Source organism: Peromyscus eremicus, chromosome 17, assembly GCF_949786415.1.
Source record: "Peromyscus eremicus chromosome 17, PerEre_H2_v1, whole genome shotgun sequence".
In the NCBI taxonomy this organism is placed as follows: Eukaryota; Metazoa; Chordata; class Mammalia; order Rodentia; family Cricetidae; genus Peromyscus; species Peromyscus eremicus.
In genome coordinates this window covers 10,936,013-10,957,167 of record NC_081433.1, presented here as the reverse complement: position 1 = coordinate 10,957,167, position 21,155 = coordinate 10,936,013, and the positions used below count along the sequence as shown (strand labels likewise).

General features: G+C 41.5%; 1 protein-coding gene across 1 annotated transcript in view; it reads left to right on the top strand.

Moving 5' to 3' along the window:
- Window positions 1–21,155, top strand: part of Csmd1 (CUB and Sushi multiple domains 1) — a 1,274,530-nt gene that overhangs the window by 980,665 nt on the left and 272,710 nt on the right. Inside the window, 3 exon segments of the mRNA XM_059244994.1 lie at window positions 4,253–4,441; window positions 10,498–10,667; window positions 16,258–16,414. Of these exon segments, the coding sequence (XP_059100977.1) occupies window positions 4,253–4,441; window positions 10,498–10,667; window positions 16,258–16,414 (516 nt within the window).

The window sequence follows — 21,155 nt, the reverse complement described above, 5'->3', positions numbered from 1 at the left end:
TCTTTGGATTTCTGCCTCGGTCCATCTGTGCTGCTCTAACAGAGCATCAGAGACTCTGGGGAAGAATAAACATTCCATTCTCAAATTCTGCTGGCTGGGAGGTCCCAGAACTAGGTTCTGACATCTATTGTTGCTTCTGAGCTGTATCATCACATGGCAGAAGGGATGTAAGGCAGATAGCTGCCTTGCATCCTTGTCATACAATGCCCAAGTTTTAACCCTTTCAGGAAAGTAGTGCCTGATACTTTTGGCCAGTCATTCAGACCAAAGCTACAAACTTCAGCAATTAAACCTCTAGTGAGCTGCAGAACTGTTTTTTGTTTGTTTGTTTTTGTTTTTATTTTTTCATGACCCACTTTAGCTATCACACAGGTTATTGTACAGCAAAGCATTGGTTCTAGGTTGTTTTTTGTTTATTTGTTTGTTTGTTTGTCTGTTTGCAGCTCTTGTGGGAAGTCTATTACTAGATAACTGTAATTTCTTAGGTTCATAGTTCTATGGTTGTAAATGTAAGATTTGTAACCTTTATACCAGAAGAGGTCCTTTGTGCTGTTTCAGCTCATGATGCCAGGCAAAGTGGCAAGGAAGCTTCTGGATGGAGAAGTGGAGCTGAGCACATTCTTGGTGTGAGGAGCTCCCTGCAGCTGTAGCACCCCTAAACCATCTCACCTCTCAAAGCTTCACCGACACAGGACTGTCACAATGGCAATTAAATTCCAACATGACCTTTAAAAGACGTGTTCCGATCATAGCACCTACAAAAGTGTATATTTCAACACCCTTCATCTACTATAGTCTGCCACACATGTCTCTAGGCGATGGTGTCTCTTTCCATTGTTGAATTGTTAGGGCTGGAGGCAGAGAAGAGCTCACTTACCCTTTCATTGAACTTTAATCACTCAACAAATACTTACAGAGCAGCTGCATGGTAACCCTCCTGGGATGTGGCCCTGCATCAGGAGGTAAGCTGCCTTTGTGGAACCTGGTTCCTATACTCCACATAATGCAGGCCCTGGTGCACACATGTCCCTGCTAACATGGAAAGCTGAGATAGTAAACAAAGAAAAATAAGAAAGGTGATATCCCGAACTAAAACCTTTTAGTTGAAAGGAAGTTAAACTTTGAGAGCAATAAATTCCTTTTCTGTTGTAAAAATTATAAAGAATGGGCCTGGAAAGATGGCTCTTTAGTTTTGAGCACTTTTCACTCTTGTAGAGGACCTGGGTTCAGTTCTCAACCCCCACATGGCAGCTCACAAATATCCATAATTCTGACTCCAGGGTATCAGATGACCTCTTCTCACTTCCATGGGCCCCAAATATGTATATGATGTGCAGACATACATGCAGACAAAACACTCATACAAATAAATTTAAATGAATATGTTTTTATAATAGAAAAAATATGGGAACTGCACAGTGTAAGTGTACACCATGATAAAGTAAATAAATTGCAGCTAATATAAGAAGCCACTCCTATGTAGATGGATGATAAAAACTAATTGCCCCCCACATTTCCCATGGGATAAGATCAAACCCTTTCTATTCTAACAGGCACACAGTAAGGGCATCATCTAAACTACCAAGTAAGGGGACAGAGAGATGAAATAGTGGTTAAAAACACTTACCGCTCTTAAAGAGAATCTGAGTTAGGGTCCAAGCATTTGTGTGGAACAGTTCACAATCACTTATAACTCTAGAGGGCATGAATGCCCTCCTTTAACCTCTATGGCTACTCTTACATATGTGCACACACACATACACACAAGCATAAATAAAAAATGAAATAAATATTCTAAAAATTAAGGAATAAGTTGCAAAATAAAATATACACAAAGCAATGAATCTTAATGCTATGGAGTGCCTCTGTACAAAAAGTGGTAGGTGTAACATAGGTGTCATTAGCATATTTGCAAGGAGTTTCTAATTGTTTTAAAAGAACAGAAAATCATTATTTTCAGAAAGTATGTGGCTCATGTTTCAGATAGAATGAAAACAATTTCAGAAGGGAATGTGTTGTGACATCTGTATTTTAGTGTTTCCTGAAAAGTCTGTATATTGTCTGGGACAAGTTTTCCATGAGGGGTTGTTGAGTTCAATAGATAATACTTTCTATCTTTTCCCTCCCTGGAGCATGGTAAACTAAGGTTAAATTAATAAGTGCATTCCCAGAATGGTGAGTTGAGTTTGAATATTTCATTGCTCTAAAGCAGATTTTTGTCCCAAATGTAGAACAGAACAGGCAGAGGTTAAGTAGTTGCTTGATGAAATGGAGGAGCTTACGTTGAGTGTTCTACAGTGAGATTTTAGTAAAAGTCTAATAATCTGTTAATACAATGACAAAGGGGTTGAGCTTAAAAAGAAAAACAATAAGCAAACCACCAGGGGATTGAATCTCTCTGTATGTTCCTTGACAATATTGATAGTAAAATTTAAAGATAGGAGAATCAGAAATTGGAAATCAGATAGTGGAAGCACCGGTTCCACAGAACCACAGTCGAGGTTCCCACTTTATCACACAAGTGATCAAGGTTCCTCCCTTGGAAGAAATGGCTGTCTTCCTGCAGTAAAGGTCATTCCTCAGTAAATCTTTCACTGTCTCTCTTCTGGTTAGTTTTTATTGTTAACTTGACAAAACACAGAGTCACGTAGGAAAAGGGAACCTCCAGTTGAGGAATTGCTTGAATCAATAGTGGCCTGTGGTCCTGTCCTGTTTTCTAGTTGATGTAGGAGGGCCTATCTCTCGAAGGGATCATCCTCAGGCAAATGGTCCCGGCTGTATAAAAAGCAGGCTGAGCCAGCCAAAGGGCAGGCCAGTAGACAGCATTCCTCCATGGTTTCTGCTTCATTCTCTGCTTGAGTTCCTGCCTTGGCTTCCCTCAGGGATGCACTGTGACCTGGAAGTGTAAGCCAAATAAAACCTCTTCCCCCCTTAAGCTGTTCATCACAGCAACAGAAAGAAAACTAGAACAGCTCCTTACACCATTGCTCATCTCCAGACTCTAGGGACATTTGCTTGGCCTGTGGCCTGGCGCTAACATGACTGTACTGGACGTGAGGGATTTCAATTAATGCAAACAACAAGAAACTAAAGCATGGGCATCTAATCTTCCTCATTGTGCTTCTGATGCACCAGTTCCTTACCTCTTCACAGATAAACAGGGGGACCAGTGACAAACAGTGTCCAACCTGCACACGCAGTGTGGTCCCAACGAGCTGCGGAAAACATGAGGCTGGCACAAAAGATCCTCAGTGGTGCCAACCTTCTGAAGACATACTCCGCACATGCAGCTGTGTGCCAGGCAATGTTGCTTTCCTTCAGACTTATTTAGTGCTTGCTTCTGGTGGGGCTCATAGAAATCTCTAATTAACAAAATATTTTCCATTGTATGTTACTAAAACATGGTTCATACGTTGAGAATAGCTTTGCTGCAGACATACCCGTTTTACAGGTGGCTTGGCTCTGACTGCTAGCACTACACTTAGCTCTACACTGTCTTCTACCCCATGCCTTCTTCATGAAAACTATGTCTAAGGAAAGTGGAAAGCTTTCTGGTTTTAGCAGCTGTGAATATCAGAAAATTGATTTCATCCTCTCAAAGGGAGAGACAGAATGGTTCATCCTATTTTACCTTATTACATGAATATGTTTATATTGTAAACTGCTGAGATCTATGCAAGAATCTATGGGACAAAGGATAGGAATTCATATGACAAAAGATGAAGGGGGAAGGAGAGAGAGCAAAAGAGAGAGAGAATAGAGATAAAGGGAGGTTTCATTCAGTGTTCTCCCTTTCCTATTCTATGCTAAATACTTTTTCTTGCTCCCCAGGTACCACATCCTCACCGTTGTTGCAGAATATTTGATCACACTGTATGAAAATGTCGCTGTTTTATTCTGATTGGTTTAATAAAGAGCTGAGTGGTCAATAGCTAGGTAGGAGAGGTTAGGTGGGACTTCTGGGCAGAGATAGGAACTCTGAGTTAGAATGTGTCACAGGGGATTTTACCAGCAAGATGTGGGTCAAGTCCGATGTACAGAAGAAAGAAGAAGTAAAGAGCCAGGTAGTAAAACCTAGATTAATAGAAACTGATTAATTTAAGTTGTAAGAGTTAGTTGGGAACAAGCCTAAGCTATGGCCAAGCTTTCATAATTGATAAGTCTCTGTGTCATTATTTGGGGGAAGGGGCTGGCGGTCCAAAGAAAGTCCAATGAGAAAGCTTGCTATGCACCTTGTCTTTTTTGTTTCCAGAATATGACCTGGAGCCCTGTGATGACCCTGGAGTCCCTGCCTTCAGCCGCAGAATCGGGTTCCATTTTGGTGTGGGTGACACGCTGGCTTTCACCTGCTTCCAGGGATACCGCTTAGAAGGTGCAACCAAGCTTACGTGCCTGGGTGGGGGACGCCGAGTGTGGAGTGCACCTCTGCCAAGGTGTGTGGGTAGGTGGCCACACGCTTTCATTTCATTCATCCATGGGCAGTGGGTCAGGAAACAGAGAGGAGGCTGGCCAGGAAGGGCAGAGGCTGGAACTGGGATAGCCTGAGCTGTGGGGAGCTACCTCAATTTCAGAGCCTGATTTGTCTCATCTATAAACTATGTCTCTGTCAATTAGAGGGTTCTGTGAGTGGTAAAGGGAGACCAGAGTATGTGCCAAGGGTCTATATGAAGGGGGAAAGTAAGTGTAAAAAAAAATACTTAGCTAATGAGGAAAGGGAAAATGCTAACTCTACTGTTGCTGAGACCCATACTCCCTGGAATGACAAAAGGCAGCCCAGAATAGTGCCTTTGTTTCCCTTGGGGCCCTTGATGGTGTGTTTATGGTGCGTTCCAACAAAAAAGCATCACCAGTGTTTGGAATCAGAGGTTGATTTAACAGTGTCATCGGTGAGAAGCCAGGCAGTTGCTCTGCTAGGCAGTGGAGTATAGGTTTTCGTTTGGGTTATTTGTAAGGAGGTTCTCAGGGCACACTGACCTGAGTGCAGTAGTTCAGAGCAGTGGTACTGTACTTCTCTTGGGCATTGACTGGAAATGGAGAGCTACCATTGCCACCCTGGCTTTAGTGCAAGACTTCTGTGAAGCCTGACCACCTGGTCATTCATTATTGCTGAGACCCAGTGTGGCACCTGCCGCTCAGCCACAACACTCAGCAGCAGTCTGCTCACGACCAGTTCTTTAAACAGCTAGACACCCTAAAAACGAGAAAACAATGTAAGAGATAAACCATGCTTTCCCCAAGACTTCTGGGTTCACAGAGGTGAATCAAAGAGTCATTCCAAGCCCCCAGGTCACAAAACAGAAGCAGGTGTGGGATCCCTGAGAGAAACTGAAGAAGGAGAAAATGCCAGAAAGTTAGCAGAATATGGCCACATTTCTCCAGAGCTCTGACTTTCATCTATTCTAGGCAAGACTTAGGGATGCTTTGGAGTCCAACAGTCAGTGCTGGCCTTTTGCTTCTCATGAGCCACAGAGTCAAGCCTCAACTGTAGACAAAACTGTCAACATCAAATATGTTTTCCTCCTCTTTCCCATCTTCCCCCACTCCCATCCCATGTTGAAAACCTCTCTCAAGTTTCAAAGACTATCTGGACATTGTTCTGTTGATGTTCTGAGGATTTCCCAGAGCTCCCTGGGATGCATTCTCCATATTTAAATATTTTAACAGTTGCAGTTTGAGTTTGGGGGAAAAATTCACCTGAATAAAATCAAACAACTAGTCTAGAGATTGTGACAGTCAGTTGTCATGCTGTTTTTTTTCCATTCATCATTACAACTCTGTTTTTCTTGGTAGTCAGGATTGTACAGTGTTGTCTTAAATGTGAAATAATTTATTGAGCTTTGCCTGTATTTAGTTAGTGTTGTGTCTATGCAATAAGTATTGTATTGCTGGCTCTATCTTAAAGGTAGGGCATAATCTCATCAGGAAATGCCGTAGCTTGTAGATTGCCAAGCAACAGATGCCATTGGCTCTTACACACCACAACCCTGGGAAGGGCCTGAAAAGGGCTTGTATTGGCCTCTCCTTTCCTCAGCCTTTTGCACATTGCCTGCTACTTCCTGCATTTCTTTCTAGCACAACAGGTTGCAAGACACCTCTGATAAAGGGTCACAAACTATATTGAACCCAACAGGCATCAGGCACACCTAGCACCACCTCTGTGTCCAAAGTTGTCCACACTCACTGGCTTCTGGTTCCTATGAATTTGTCAGCCATGCAGCTCAGAATTCAGCTCTGCCTCTGGGGGCTCTGCTATCTCTGCACTGAAGATCTTGGGTCCCCCCTGACCCCTGAAACCTTGGTTCTAATCTGGGAATTGACATAATCCCCTCTCTATAGAAACCTACTAAGTCACTTCCCATTTTATTCAAAAGGAACCATCCCAAAGTGACAGCCATGCTAGACTTGCCCAGCCTTGCACTGCTCTCATTCAATATGCCTTTACCTGAACCAAAAAAGATATTAGTTACACTGAGCTCAATGAGTAAGTGTTCTACTTTCACCCTTATCTGTCTCCTGCATTCCAATGGAGGAGGCTTGCCCTACACTCTCAAGTTGGTTTCTCATGTTTTTTTTTTTTTTTTTTGAGCACATACTGGCCACCTATGAAGATCCTTACACACACACACACACACACACACACACACACACACACACACACACACAATTCACTTTCAGATCCTCTTTAGCTGCTGGCATGGGTTAGAAATCTGCTTGGATTAGTTATCACCCCTTGGACCTATAGTTTCTTCTCTGGAACCCTAAGAGCTAACTCTCCATCAGATGGATATAACAGTCCTCCTTAAACCCTTCCTGGTCCTAGAACCTTTGGTCCATGAACACACCCTCTCCCTTTCATTAAAGTTATAAAAATACAATTTATTTGTCCCTGGCCAAAAGTTACAATCCACCTCAGTGATCACAGGTTGAGTATCTCTAGGAAATATGTACTATATGGGATATGGTGAAGGCATATTTAAAATGAACTTGAGATGTATATTCTAATGAGAAAACACATGCAACAGCACTTTCTGAACAAAGGGTCTTTTATAAGGATACAGAGACTCAGACAAAATTCTCTAGTGTCCAACGGTTGCAAATAATTTAGAGAGACATAATAAAGTAAAGTATTCTACCTGGATTTTCACTGACTGTGCATTTCTTCTAGCACTAAATTTAGTGTTCAATCATTTGACATTCTGTTTAGATATCATCATCTTAACCCCATGACTCTTTAGTTCCTTTCTATTTCTTTAATTGATTGTTTACAAATTTTAAAAGGCTTATTTTGATTATTTTTATTTATTTGTGTCTATATGTATGTAAGCATATGTGTGCAGATGTCTTGGGAGGCCAGAAGAGGATGACAGCTCTCTAGAGCTGGAATTGACCACAATTTTGAGCCACTCAATGTGGGTTCTGGGAACTGCTGGTCCCCTCCAAAAGTGCAACTATTCTTAACTACCGAGCATCTTTCCAACCACTTCAGTCATAATTTTATAAAAAAATTAATAGCTAATTTTTTATTTCTATTCTTAATGCTTTATCCAATGATAACATTAATTAGAAAAAAATGGGTTTAATATAATGAACTGATTAAACAGTTCTGTTTTATGCAATTCCTAGATATCTTGAGTCAATATAGGACTTGTTGCATTGGGGAGGGCTTTCTCTGTTCTAGGCACAGGTAAGCAGATTATTTGAATATCAAGTTAAGCTTGCTTTGAGTAATAAGGAAGTAGATCTTGTTGTTTCTATTTTATGGCTCTTTTTTTCTTCTTCTGGTTCTCCATACCTCTGCTCCAAAGCATGTGTCTATGTAAATGAAAGTGAGTTATTAGTTTTGTCCATTTCACAACAGTCTCAGTGGCCCCACCATAATTTGCACCAAATCATAATAGCTGCAGGCACATATATCTTCTCCCAATGATTACATCTCCAAACCTCTGTGACCTGTATGAACTTTTGTGGCCTCAGTAGTATGCAGATGGGCAAGTCTCTGAAGTGGCTTAAGCCTGCCCCCACTTTAAGCATCACACAGGCATATTGAAAGGTTAAATTTCATATAACTAAACACTAAAGAAATCAGCATCTCCAACAAAATAACCTTTCTATTATTGAATATTTGTTAATCCATATAAATTATACATGGCTAGTGTTTGTGTGTCAGACTTCCAGCCTGCACCTGTGCAGTGTGGGTCTGTGGGTTCTGTCACTTGACCTTGTAGGAGTCATATGCTGCAGCAGATCTCAGAGTAGGAAGACCCTTGACTTCACAGGTTGACCCCATTGTGTAGAAGAAGGAAGACCAGAGTCGATCGATCCCCTCACATCACAGCTAATTTTATTTTAAGTATTGAATTCTAAAACTCTCAAAAAGAGTTCAATTTTTTCATTACTGTTTTATTAGTTTCTCTGTGAAGAAGGAAGTGATTTGTATCAAGGGACACTTTAGAGAAATATTAAATAATCTATTGAAAGAGTTTTAAAAGACCTAAAAAGGAAAACAGTTATTTGCTATGATGATGAGGGTCACGTGGATCCCTTAAACAAAGTTCAAAGAATTTTCAGCACTTGGGTCAGTTAACTCGGCAATTTTCTGGGCGCCTGCTTTTGTTGTTGTTGTTTTGTTTTTTATCTTTCATGTACTTTTTTTTTACTATTACAGAAAAAAAAAATAATTTTCATTTATGTTTACAGAAATGTAGTTGAAAGCAGCAATATAACAAGGAACAATTTTTTTTAAATTTAACTGTTAACAAAAGATTTATTCATTTTAATAAGCTTAATTTTCCAGTGTCCTGTTTGGATATTGGGCGTACATACCCAATGTGAATGACAGAGATGCTTTATCCTTTCCATGTTTCTGGTGCATTCTGGGTAGACCCCGCAGGTCAGAGGAGTAGGTTCTGGCTAAGTCTATTCAATCACTGTAAGCTGTGAAGCTGCAGCCCACAAATACCCATAAGGGTGGGGGCAGGCAGAGAGGGAGGGAGAGTGGGAACAGTCCTCTACAGAGAGAAAATTGGAGTTGCTGCTTCTTAAATGTGCCTTGTTTTCTGTAGTGCTTCTCCCTCCCCTTCCCCCAGGATGAAGCACCAGGGCTCAGGGGACCTCTCAGGTTCTTTGGCATATTTCCATTTTTATTTGTTGTGTCTATCTTTGAGACTGAAGAGGCTTAATTTTCTTTTTTCCTCTCTCTCTTTTTTTCCCCTTTGGTTTTTTGAGACAAGATTTCTCTGTGTAGCTTTGGAGCTTGTTCTGGATCTCGATCTGTACACCAGGCAGGCTTTGAACTCACAGAGATCCTCCTGGCTCTTCCTCTGGAGTGCTGGAATTAAAGGCATGTGCCACCACCACCCGGCAGGCTTAATTTTCAAAGAGGCTGCCTAAAGGACCTTAGCATGATGAATTGCACCTACCTCAGATTGTTACTGTACAGCCTATAAAAATTCTCTAACTGGCAAGTTCATCATGGAGGAGAAAAGGAAAAACAGAACAAGCAAACAAAATTCTCTTAAACACCTGATTGTGTGAAGGGTGTGGAGGCCAGGGAAATCCTGTTCCATCATGACTAAAACAAGGAAAACAAACTACTTCTAATCGAGCTCCAGGAAGTTGATGCCACAGAGGCCTGGGCTCCCCAGACACACTGCCCATGCAGAGATGATGATGATGATGATGATGATGATGATGATGATGATGATAATGGTGATGATAATTTGATGATGATGGCGGTGGCAGTGACTGTGGTGGTAGTGTGCTCCCTCCTTTGATTAGTGATTATTTTCCCCTCAACATTTTAGAGCTGAGTGAGTTCTTGACTGAAATTCTTCACTACCATAGATGAGAACACATACTCATTTGGTTTCCTCAGGCTTTCTTGAGAGTTGGATGTCATTTACTATCAGCTTTACCTTAATTAAAGGTATTTTATTTCATGCAAATTTGGTGCTGGAAGTCAGTGGCCCTTTTCTTCCATTAAGAAAAGGGAGAGAAATCTATCCCTGTTACCTAATGCTCTTCCATCCCCAGATGAAATGTGAGCTCTATGCCGTGTGACCAGATAACTTGGTGACTTTGTCTGCCTTTAGATTCCCCCCTTTGGTGCCACACAGCCTACACAGAGGAAAATTACATCAATATAGGAGTAAAACAGACAAATTGGCCAGGGCAAATGATGAGTCAGAAAGGAGGGATGGTGACGTAGGCATGGTACTTGGAGCATCCTGATTTTATTCTCAAACATCTTTCTGGCAGAGTGCAGGGTCTGTGTAGTAAGAATCATGTGGTTATTGTAAATAAGGAAAAACCTGGAAAGGAGATGAATGGGATGTGTTTTCTGTTGAGCTGTAAAACACTAATCTACTTTTGAGACAGTTCTTGGAAAGCAGGTGTACATTGATAGAGGTGGGGTAGTCATTCTGTTGGAGTTTTTAATCTACCTTGACCAATAATTCCACTTTTGAATCCTCTTTTTTAATGTCCCATTTATTTTAGCTGAATGTGGAGCAAGTGTCAAAGGAAATGAAGGAACATTACTGTCTCCAAATTTCCCATCCAATTATGATAATAACCATGAGTGTATCTATAAAATAGAAACGGAAGCTGGCAAAGGGATCCATCTCAGAGCCCGGACCTTTCAGCTATTTGAAGGAGACACTCTAAAGGTAAAATACTTTGTAGACTGTAACCGAGACTTTTCAACCCAGGGAGTCCATCACCAGGCTACCTGGCAACTGTTATCTACTAGCTATATTTGATCTATTTATTTGTCTGTGTGTCTGTCTACTTGTGTCTATCTCTATGTCTATTATCTATCTACCATCTGTCTCTCTAGTGTATGTCCGTATCTTCTATCTATATGCCTGTGGGTTTATCTGTATTCTATTTATCTGTGTTCTATTATCTATCACCTGTCTACCTATGAATGATATATCATCTATCTATTTATCATATATGTATATGTTTATCATCTCTTTCTTCTATTGATCAATCCATTTATCTATGTGACAATTTACATAGACATATTAATATACCTTTATTTACATTATTTAATCCTATTTATCTGAGAGATTATAATGTAGTAGACTGTGTAGACTTGGAAATCATCTCTGTAACAGTAGACCAGCTCTACTAAGCCATGTATCATGGGAAGATGACTTAATTTGAGACTTGGTTTCCTCCTGCGAGCATGCAATGAAAATGACTTTTCTGGCTGTTTCAGTGTTAGTATGATGCATAATAATAGTTGTTAAAACTGACAGAGCCCCCACCCACTCTTTTCCCAAGTTATTTTTAGTTGTCAAACATGGTTATTACACTTAGATTGGAAAGGACTCACAGAGGGATGAAAGGAGCCTAGCCCTTATATATAAACAAGGCACTGGATGAGCTGGAGTCTCAGCATGGAGCAATAGGATTCCGGGTCCTATCTTCTCAGATCCCAGCTCTAGCAGAAACATCCTTAATGCTAATGTTTCTGCAGTAGCTCACTTACCTTCTGTAACTATTTCAAGAAATTGAAGACTTTCCAGGACCTAGGGAAGGGAGGCAGACATTGGAGACCCAGCCCCAAGACAGTGAAAAAGAAGGCTTTGAGATACAAAGGCATAAACCATAAAGCTTACTCCCTGCCCCTTCCACAGAGAAAGAAGCAATTCTCTAGGTCACTAGGCTGATTTATGTCAATGGAACACTGTGCTCATATTCTCTAGTTCTTTCTAAAGTTCCAGATTTTGTAAGTCAGAATCAGCCTCAGGAACACAGCAAGGGCACCTCTCAGATGCAGTGGCTTCAACTCACATTAAGCTATGAAAGGTTTAAAAGAGTCACTTCAGAGGAAAGAGTGGCCACCCCCCTGCTGGCATTCCTTCACCTGGGGCTGAATGTGCCCCTCTGTGCTTCCACTCAACCTCACAAGGAGTGTCCTGTGGGTCAGAGACTCCTCTCTATTAACTGGCCTTCCTTCCTCCCATGCCCAAGATGGGCTGTTTTCAATGCCATAATTTCACAGTGTCACTTTTTTTCCTTTCAATAGACTTTCATGGTCCCATGCTGACAGCATGAAGGCCTATAATTAAGCCAGGAAACATGCAGTCTCACTAAAGCAAAAGTGAGGCTGCAAGTAGGAAGTTTCTAGATTCTTTGATAACCTCAAATTTAGAAGTCAGTATGCCTTTTAGATAAAGTTTTAGGGGAAATTTAAATGCGTTCTGTGTGTAGTGGGGGTGGTGGTGATTAGAAACACAGAATGAAATGTATGCTGGGAAACATTATTGGGGCACAAGGAAGGAAATCATTTCCGTTTGGAAACGTGTTTATTATAAATAAATAAGTAAAAAAGTTTTAAGAAGAAGAAAACAGTTTTGCTTACCACACTTAATTGCAGTGAAACGGCCCAACATTTGAAATGCCATTGCATTGTTTTTCTTAGACGTTGTTGAGTTTTATGATAAATACTTCATATTGAAATAATCTGTTTCAAGTTAAATCATCTTACTAGTGGCCCAGACTGCTCACACTCATCTTTCATACCACTGTGGCCCAGCAATAAGGACTTTGGTTTCATTTGCACACTCACAGGCACACACAATGTAAACAAAGGACAGAATTCAGTTTTTATGTATGCACGTATGCAAGAAAGCAGGTTTCCTGGAAAGAGCTCCAGGGCCCAGCTCTGGATGCTGGGAAAGCTTCTCAACTGAAAACTCTCAGTTGTGACTCAAGATGTCACATAATGTGTTTTGACCTATGGAGGTACATCCCTGAGGGCCTAAGAACCAATTGAATGCCAAGTCTGGGTGTGGGGGTGTTGCAGAATAGATCCTCATCATAGAGTGTGGAAGAGGAGAACCCAAGCTGCTTCCCCTGACAGCCATACCGACTCTTGTGTTTGTTGCTGGTGGCTGAGGGGCCCTGGCCAAGGATACCCTGAGAACAAGCATAGCCCATCTTTCTCTCTTTGTGAATGAATGCAGCTGTGAGCCCCATTTTTCACTCTGCAATCACACAGCCCCAGTCACTTACTGTGGGTCAGCTGCATGCTTACTCTCTCTGAGAACTCCTTCAAGGATGTTCACAGCTGGGCACAGTGCTTTAGCTCTGGTGACATGAACATGGTTGGAAGACCTGTTGTCCTGGGAATGGAGACATTTACACAAACTTTTTATGTTTTTTTTTCAATGTAATATTTTTTTATAGCTTACTTGGGAATTTTATGCAATGTACCCTAATCAGTCACCTCCCATTCCTTCCAGGTCTACCCTCCCACCCTTGTAGTTGGAAGTTTTCTCTGGTTCCGCCCAGCTCCCGCAACCCCGCGGTCCTGCAGCTACTCAGACCCAAATAAACACACAGAGGCTTATATTATTTACAAATGATATGGCCTAATGGCTCTGGCTTCTCCCTAACTAGTTCGTACATCTTAAATTAACCCATTTCTATAAATCTATACTTTGCCATGTGGCTCGTGGCTTACCAGTCCTTTTACATCTTGTTTCTCATGGTGGTGGCTGGCAGCATCTCCTCTGCTCTCTTTCTTTCTCCTTTCCCTCTCTCTAGTTAGAATGTCCCACCTAACCTTATTCTGCCTTACCATTGGCTAATCAGCTTTATTTATCAACCAATCAGAGCAACACATATTCACAGCATATAGAACAACATCACCATCATACCCTTGTGACCTCCCCTGCAGAAAAGAAAAAAAGATACACCAAGTCCAATTTGGGTTGCTCATGTACTCACTGTAGCATGGCCAAACTCCCAGTGGCCTGCCCCTTAAAGATAACTGAGTCCTTCCTTACTGTTCCCCCATCAGAAACCATCAACTGTGAAGAGCTACACTTAGGTGTCTTTATCATGATTTTTAAGGACTCTCTTCAATAGCTTCCTGACTAGACTGTTCTACTGTGAGTGAGTTACTGTCTATGGAACCACTGAGAGTTTGGCCAAGGGCTCCATCCTTCTCTGTGTAGACAGGGACTCACTATAGAGCAATGGGCTCATCTGTGTGTGACTTATTCTCTGTCCTCACACTTCTGCATGCATGCCCATAAGATAGAGAATGGCCTGGTATATGGAGGGACCCAGAGGCTTTCAGAGAGACCTGGATATTTTCTCTTGGACATAGAACCCATTATTGAGTGTCAGAACTCTTCTTACATCTGTCAGAGGCACATTTTGAAGTAAAGTTTATTCTTAGAACAATAGCCTATGAAAATAGCCTTTCAGTGAGGAGATGGCATTTTATTTGACAATTCAAGTATTTGCATGCTTAATTGCAGTGAACTAAAATAACAACTTAATTATTTTTCTGAATGCATTTTATTTTTATGAGTACATGTAAGTGAGATCAGCCTGTCAAGCAACATATGACGGACTAGGAGTTAGACAGATCCTTTACAGACAGACACACAAGGAAAGGGAGTGCAGATAAATTATAAAGATGACATATTCCCACCTTCTTTCTCATTCTCCCGACCTAGGACAGATCTGGTGAGCCTTTTCTCCTGACAGCAGGCTCCCCTTCCAGCTCATTGGTTCTGACTGCTCAGATATGTTCAAGAATTGTCATGAGCATGTTCACCTGAAGCTGGGGACCCATCAGCTCCCATTTCTTTGTCTAAATTGACCAATGCAAAATAAGGGGCAGGAGAGAAGACCTGTACCAGACCACCAGAAACATTTAAAACCACAGCCCTCTGGAGAGAAACAGATTTTGATTTCTGGATTTTCTTCCTGGTTTGTGGAGAGTCTCTCTCTCTGTGTGTCTCTGTATCTGTCTCTGTGCCTCTATGTCTCTGTCTCTACCCCCTCCCTCTTTGTAGGGGTGTGTGTGTGTCTGTGTGTCTGTGTCTGTGTGTGTTTCTTTACCTTTAATACAATTTATTACCTGCTGCTGTCTGCTGTGCCTGAGGTTTTTCCTGCCTTTGCATTCTAAAAATTGGTGGAGAAATGAACTTGATTAAAACATCTGGATCAGTGGTTCTCAACTTATAGGTCTAGATCCCTTTAGGGATCGCATATCAGATATCCTGCATATCAAATATTTACATTAAGATTCATAACAACAGTAAAGTTACAGTAATGAGGTAGCATTGAAATAATTTTACTGTTGGGGGTCACCACAACATGAGGAACTGTATTAAAGGGTCACAGTTTTAGGAAGGTTGAGAACCACTGCTCTAGATGGTACTTTTTCAGAAAGAAAAGGTCTATGAGAGGGGACAACAGTGGGGCTGGACCAGATATCAGAAGAAGCTGTAGAAGTCTCTGGAGACCACGTTTAGGTTCTTTAAGAAAAGCTGAATTCTCCTCAAGAGAATCTAATGCATTTTTAGTCTTCTTTCCTTGAGACCTTTATCCACAAGATTTTATCTCTTGGTGAGGGAGGCAAAGGACAGCATTCCCAATTAGCACACCACCAACACTGGAAAAGGAAAGGCTGCTACACTCAGTGTGATCAAATGTCCAAGACAGAGTCAGACTGTCAGCAGAAAAAGTGCTGTTAGAAGAGGGATGTGTTTTCACAGGCTCTGCAGTAGTCTGATAATGTACCCATCCAGGGTGTGGGGTTGGTTCCCCAGAGGTGAGAATGCACTCTTTACCCTAAACCTCTGTTCTGCAACCCTCACCTCAAATATCTGTTCTGAGCCAAGCTCTGGGTCTCTTTCTCCTAGAGATTACATCTCTCAACTTGACACCATTCAGAAACAATATCACATGTACAGGATTTCATGGCAAGCTCTGCTGTCATGTGATAGGACCTTTCTACTGCTGTGCATTCACACGCCAGACCTACAAATGGTGATGGTTTCTGTACTGCCGTGGTTCAGTGCCTTAGAGAGAAGTGAAAGGAGAGGGAGATGCCTGTGCTGTGGCTGATGCTGCTCCCAATGCCTTTCCAATGAAACCCCGTAAATAACAGGTGATGAGAAGAAGGTTAACAGTGGATAACAGAACCAGGAAGCGCACAGAAATTTCATTTTAAAAAAGATGAAAATTGGTCTGCAAGGCAGTGAATGGGAAATGATCTGATCAAGAATGGGCCCAGAAACCTTTTGTCTGTGGTGTTAATGGGAAAAGTAAAATTGAAAGGAAATAGATTGTTTAGCTCCATCATCCACCTGTATTTCTGTCAACTAAGTTTGAAGTTGTGCATGAAGCTGCATCCTTAAAACTTGGAATGGCTTGTGAAAAATCGCTGCCTAACAACACAGCTTAACAAAATCGCGGACTGACTCTGCATCCTTTCACCAGGTCTTCGATGGAAAGGACAGCTCCTCACGGTCACTGGGAGTCTTCACAAAAAGTGACTTGATGGGGCTGGTGCTGAATAGCACCTCTAACCACCTGAGGCTGGAGTTCAACACCAATGGGTCAGACACCGCCCAAGGCTTCCAGCTCACCTACACCAGTGAGTAGCCCATGGCCAACTACACACGTTAACTTGGCTATTGCGTTAGGGCACACCTACTATCTAGCGGCACAGTGAATTTATGTGATGGATATCTTTGCTAAACCCTGTGCACTGACTTGCAGTTTTAATTATCTCCTTTGTTGATGAGGCCGCAACTTGGGCATTTGAATAGAGGCCATAGTTTTACACTGATCTGTATAGAAGGCATGCTACTTTAAGAATAAAACAGCTTGGCCTGAAAAGAAAACATCTTGTAACATTTCAAGACAGACTTGGTATAAAAATACAGATTTTTGTATAGTGAATATGGTCAAAACCTGATGAACATGTGTGTGGAAGATTTAGAGAGAATGTTTGATACAATTACCAGTACTCTTTAAAGGACTGATTATGGTGTGTGTGTGTGTGTGTGTGTGTGTGTGTGTGTGTGTGTGTATATATATATATAATCATATGCATATAAACACATATAGAAATGTATAACAAATGGGCATATGAAATATTTAGAGAGAATATTTGATGTAATTATAATAATCCCTGAATGACTGATATATAGTATATATACATATTTGTACATACGTTCTCTTTTATAATTGAATTATTATGCTTATTTGTGTATGGATGTGTGACCATGTGAGTTTATGTAGACCATGCAAGTGCAAGTGCTTGCAGAAGCCAGAGGGTGTTGGAGTCCTTGGAACCAAAGTGACAGGCAGTTCTGCATCCTCTGATATGGGTTCTGGGAACCAACCCCAAGACCTCTGTATACGCAGTATGCACACTTAACCTCAGAGTCATCCCTGCAGCACTCTGTGTGTGTTCATATGTGTATATAATCATATACATCTATTTGTAGAAGCACATACACAAATGCATGTGAGGGGCTGTTATCTGTGGCAAGGACAAGGGTCCCTGCTGCTTTTTATCAGTTAAGGAAGCTGGTCAATTAAGATGCTGGACCTATCTAAGGCAACCCAGATTTTCATTGATCAGATGGTTGGGGGCTTTATGATGACTCTGGGGCCTGAGAAGTTTGAAAATTTCATATTCAATCATGGAAGTTCATGAAGGCTTGTCAGAGCTGATGCCTCTGTTTGAAGGCCAGGCACATGAGGGACAGGGAAGGTCACAGTCCCACCCCTGCTATCCTGAGCTAGTGCAAATGTCTAACAGGAAGTTGAACCACTTCAGACCCTCCTCTGTATATGACATCACAGTTACAGCATTGAAGAGCTTTAGACAAAAGTGGAGTTAACGCTCAATTGTAAGAGAAAGCCACTATTTCCTGTTTGTGAATAATGCTGCTGAAATGACTCAATGAATGGGAAGAGTTGTTAACTAATTCACACATGTAATAAGTCACAATGGACACCACAGGGTTTAACTGGGTTATAAATCGCTTTAGGTGAATCCCACTCTAAAATCTCGATGTCAGAAGGTTCCCTGGGAGCTCTTGCAAAGCCCCTGTGGATGTGGACGTGCATACATGTGGGGTACTTCATGTGGGGTACTTGCATGAGTGACCCTTTTCTAACTCCATGTTCTCCATCATGTTCTGTTCGATGGCTTTTCTTTCTTTATTGGATGTCTTCATCTCCACTTGCTAGCTCCTCATCTTGGAGGAACACAGGTAGATTGTGAAAAACTTTGGAGATAATCTTTCAGTAGTGTTCTGAAAGTAAAGCATAGAAGACAACATGCCCACATTTGGCTAGGTGGCCCGTTAGTTCTCCTGCCAATGAATACCTTTTCGGTACCTTTTCTCATCATCCACATCTCATGTCATGCATCTTTACTGAAGATCAGGAAACCGTCACCTGAGTGATGCCCACTCTTCCATTACCTGCCAAGCATATTGCTTCCAGCCTGGTGACTAAGCCCCCATATTGTCTTCAAAGACTGTCCTAGGAAAGGCATCGAGCCTGACTTAGATTATGTCACTGCTTTTCAAATACTGGGGCTGCTTCCTGTCTCCAGTTGGTGTGACTATTTATCGATGGGCATCCAGTTATGTATTCCCATGGGTGTGAACCTCAAGTGACTAGTTGTGGAATCGTGAGGAAATCACAAACCATTCCCAGACTTTTGATATCACCTCCACTTTTTAAACAGCATTTAGGGGATCCCCTGGTCTTTAAATTTCTGGAGCTGGTATTGATGGGAGAGTGTTATCTTGTGTGACCACTGTCGTCATTGACAAGGCTTCTGCAGTATGATCTTCCCAACTTGTAAATAATGAAATTCCAGGTTTCTCTTTACCATCAGCACAGTGGAGAGACATTGGCTCCTCACACTCTGCTGAGGATCTTTCTGAATGCATCAATCTATTGCCCACCTGTTTTGGGACATCATGAATAATAGGATCTGTTTAATGACATAGAAAGTCAGATGTCCCATAAACAGAAGAAAGGGGTATTGTTAACAGTTGGTCTTGGACTCTCAGTAGGTTCTTCTGACAAGAAAACTGACCTCCTCTCCCTCACCTGTCCTTGTTAATACCTGCAGAAGCATAAGCCTGGGAGTCTTGTATAGACAATTGTCTCAGAACATGGTCATGCTGTCACATGGGAAATATAGCAATAATATAGACAGGATGGTGACAATGACTGTATAATAAAAATAGTATTGATTTCACATTAAACCCTAGATTTAAGCACATCATAATTAGATTTAAGAAATCCCTAGCTCCCACAATGCAACCCAATGCCTGAAACAAAGTTTTATCCCTGAAGCAAGGATCACAAGTGATCATAACTACTTTCAATAGCCCTGTAATCACTTTGTGCTAGGTTTGCATCACTTGCAGAATAATGCAGAAAGCCCATAGATTACTGATAAAGGAACTGTTTATTAAAGAATTATATTAAGGGTAGCAACTCACTAATGCAGGATATGGCAAATTTAGTCACAAAGTCCTGGAAGGCTGAGAACTGGTCCCATGCTGCTTCATGCCTCCTGATTTGGTCTCCACCATCCAAAAGCTCAAGAGGGAAGGGACTGGCATACATGCTCCCCAGGTCTTAAGCTAGCCAAGAGGCCATGCCCTAGGAGCTGGTACCACAAGGCCATAGGTGGAAGGAATACCCACTAGAGGGAAACATCATGGATGTACAGGTTTTGGATCCATTAATGTACACATGTGGGTGGATTACACTAATCACAGAGTGAATACAGAGCTCAGTAAACACAATGAAGTGTTTAGAAATAGTCACAGAGTATTTGTATGTCCTTTAAAACAGATTTATGCAACTCTTCACTTTGTTTGGGTCCAAGGCTTTGTTAAATCATTATTTTTTCTTTCTTCAGTAAAGTTGAACATTTATCCAGATCTTAAAGGGATTTTCTGAAGTTTCACACATGGAATGACGTGGTAGTGCCCCAAATCTCAAATTATGACTGAAGCCCAGAGCTGCTGGAATACTTACTTGCAAACATTTTTATATGACTGCAAATTTTAAAAAAATTAATATACAAAAGATTTTGATGTAGATAAAGACATTGGCCAGGATGATAAAGATAGAGAAAAGGTCAAGATTGGTCCAATTTGTAATAGATATATAAATTAGTCATTCAAGTAGTTAATCTTAAGGAGTAAAAAAAGGAAACCAAAGCAGCACTTTCAAGAAACCTGAACTGGAAACACTGCTTCATTCTGCAGTTGTACTCTGGCCTGACAGATGGCATTCTCCCTTGATGTCACCATGTCTTGGATCTATTTCTCATAATCTCTTTTATATCAGGGACAACAGTGTCCAGTGTCCAGTTTGTGTCCCTCTGCACCTTACAGGGATGAGTGTTCTGCCATGACTTGCACAGCTTTGCCCTGACTAGGGTAAAGAGGGACAAACATGTGTGCAGAAAAGCTGGGATTGGGTAGGTCATGTGCTCTGAGGGAGGTGTACAAGCTGCAGCCTGGGAACTTAACGTGTGTGTTTTATACACCTGAATGGAGGAGACAGGTTTATTGTAAACAGTTGAAAGAGGAGGCAGGTATACATCCAGAAGGAGGAAGTTGCAGTCCATATTTTCTGTATATACTGTCAGCATCTGCACATGGACCAGGGGATGGCTTTGTCATTTCCATGGGTCTGAGGCATGGGGGTTCTTGACACAGCTGTGCTCATACCAACAGTACACATTTGTACAGGAATTTATCCATTCTCCACAGTGTTCTGAAAGGTGGTACAGAATGGTCCATTCCTCATTTCCAAGCTGAGCTCTGTGGAGCTCTGAATACACCCAGCATCTGGCACAGGCAGGAAGGAGGAAGAGCTTCACTTGACAGGTGATTTTGTCTTGATTTCTGACAGCATTTACAAGCTTCATCAGGTATCAGCAAGAACTGCAGTTGACTGTGGCCTGTTTTGTTTCCTTAATATTTGACACATACATTTTAAAGAAAATTTCTAGAAAATTATTTTGAAATCCTATAATGAACTCAGAATGATCTTAAAAATGTATTGTCCTTTAAATTTTTGTAAGAACATCCCTGGAATTTTAGCCACTCTGAAGAAACTATACACTGGACTGGAGAAATGGCTCAGAGGGTGAGTGCTTGGTGCATAAAAAGGAGGACCTGAATTCAAATTCCCAGAACATATTAAAACCCAGGCATGGCTACATGCCTGTGACCCCATATCTCTGGAGGGCAGACACACAGAAGGATCACTCTGGGCTGTCAGATTTGTTCCAGGTTCAGTGAGAAACCTCATCTCAAGTGACTAAGGAAGGAGTCTAG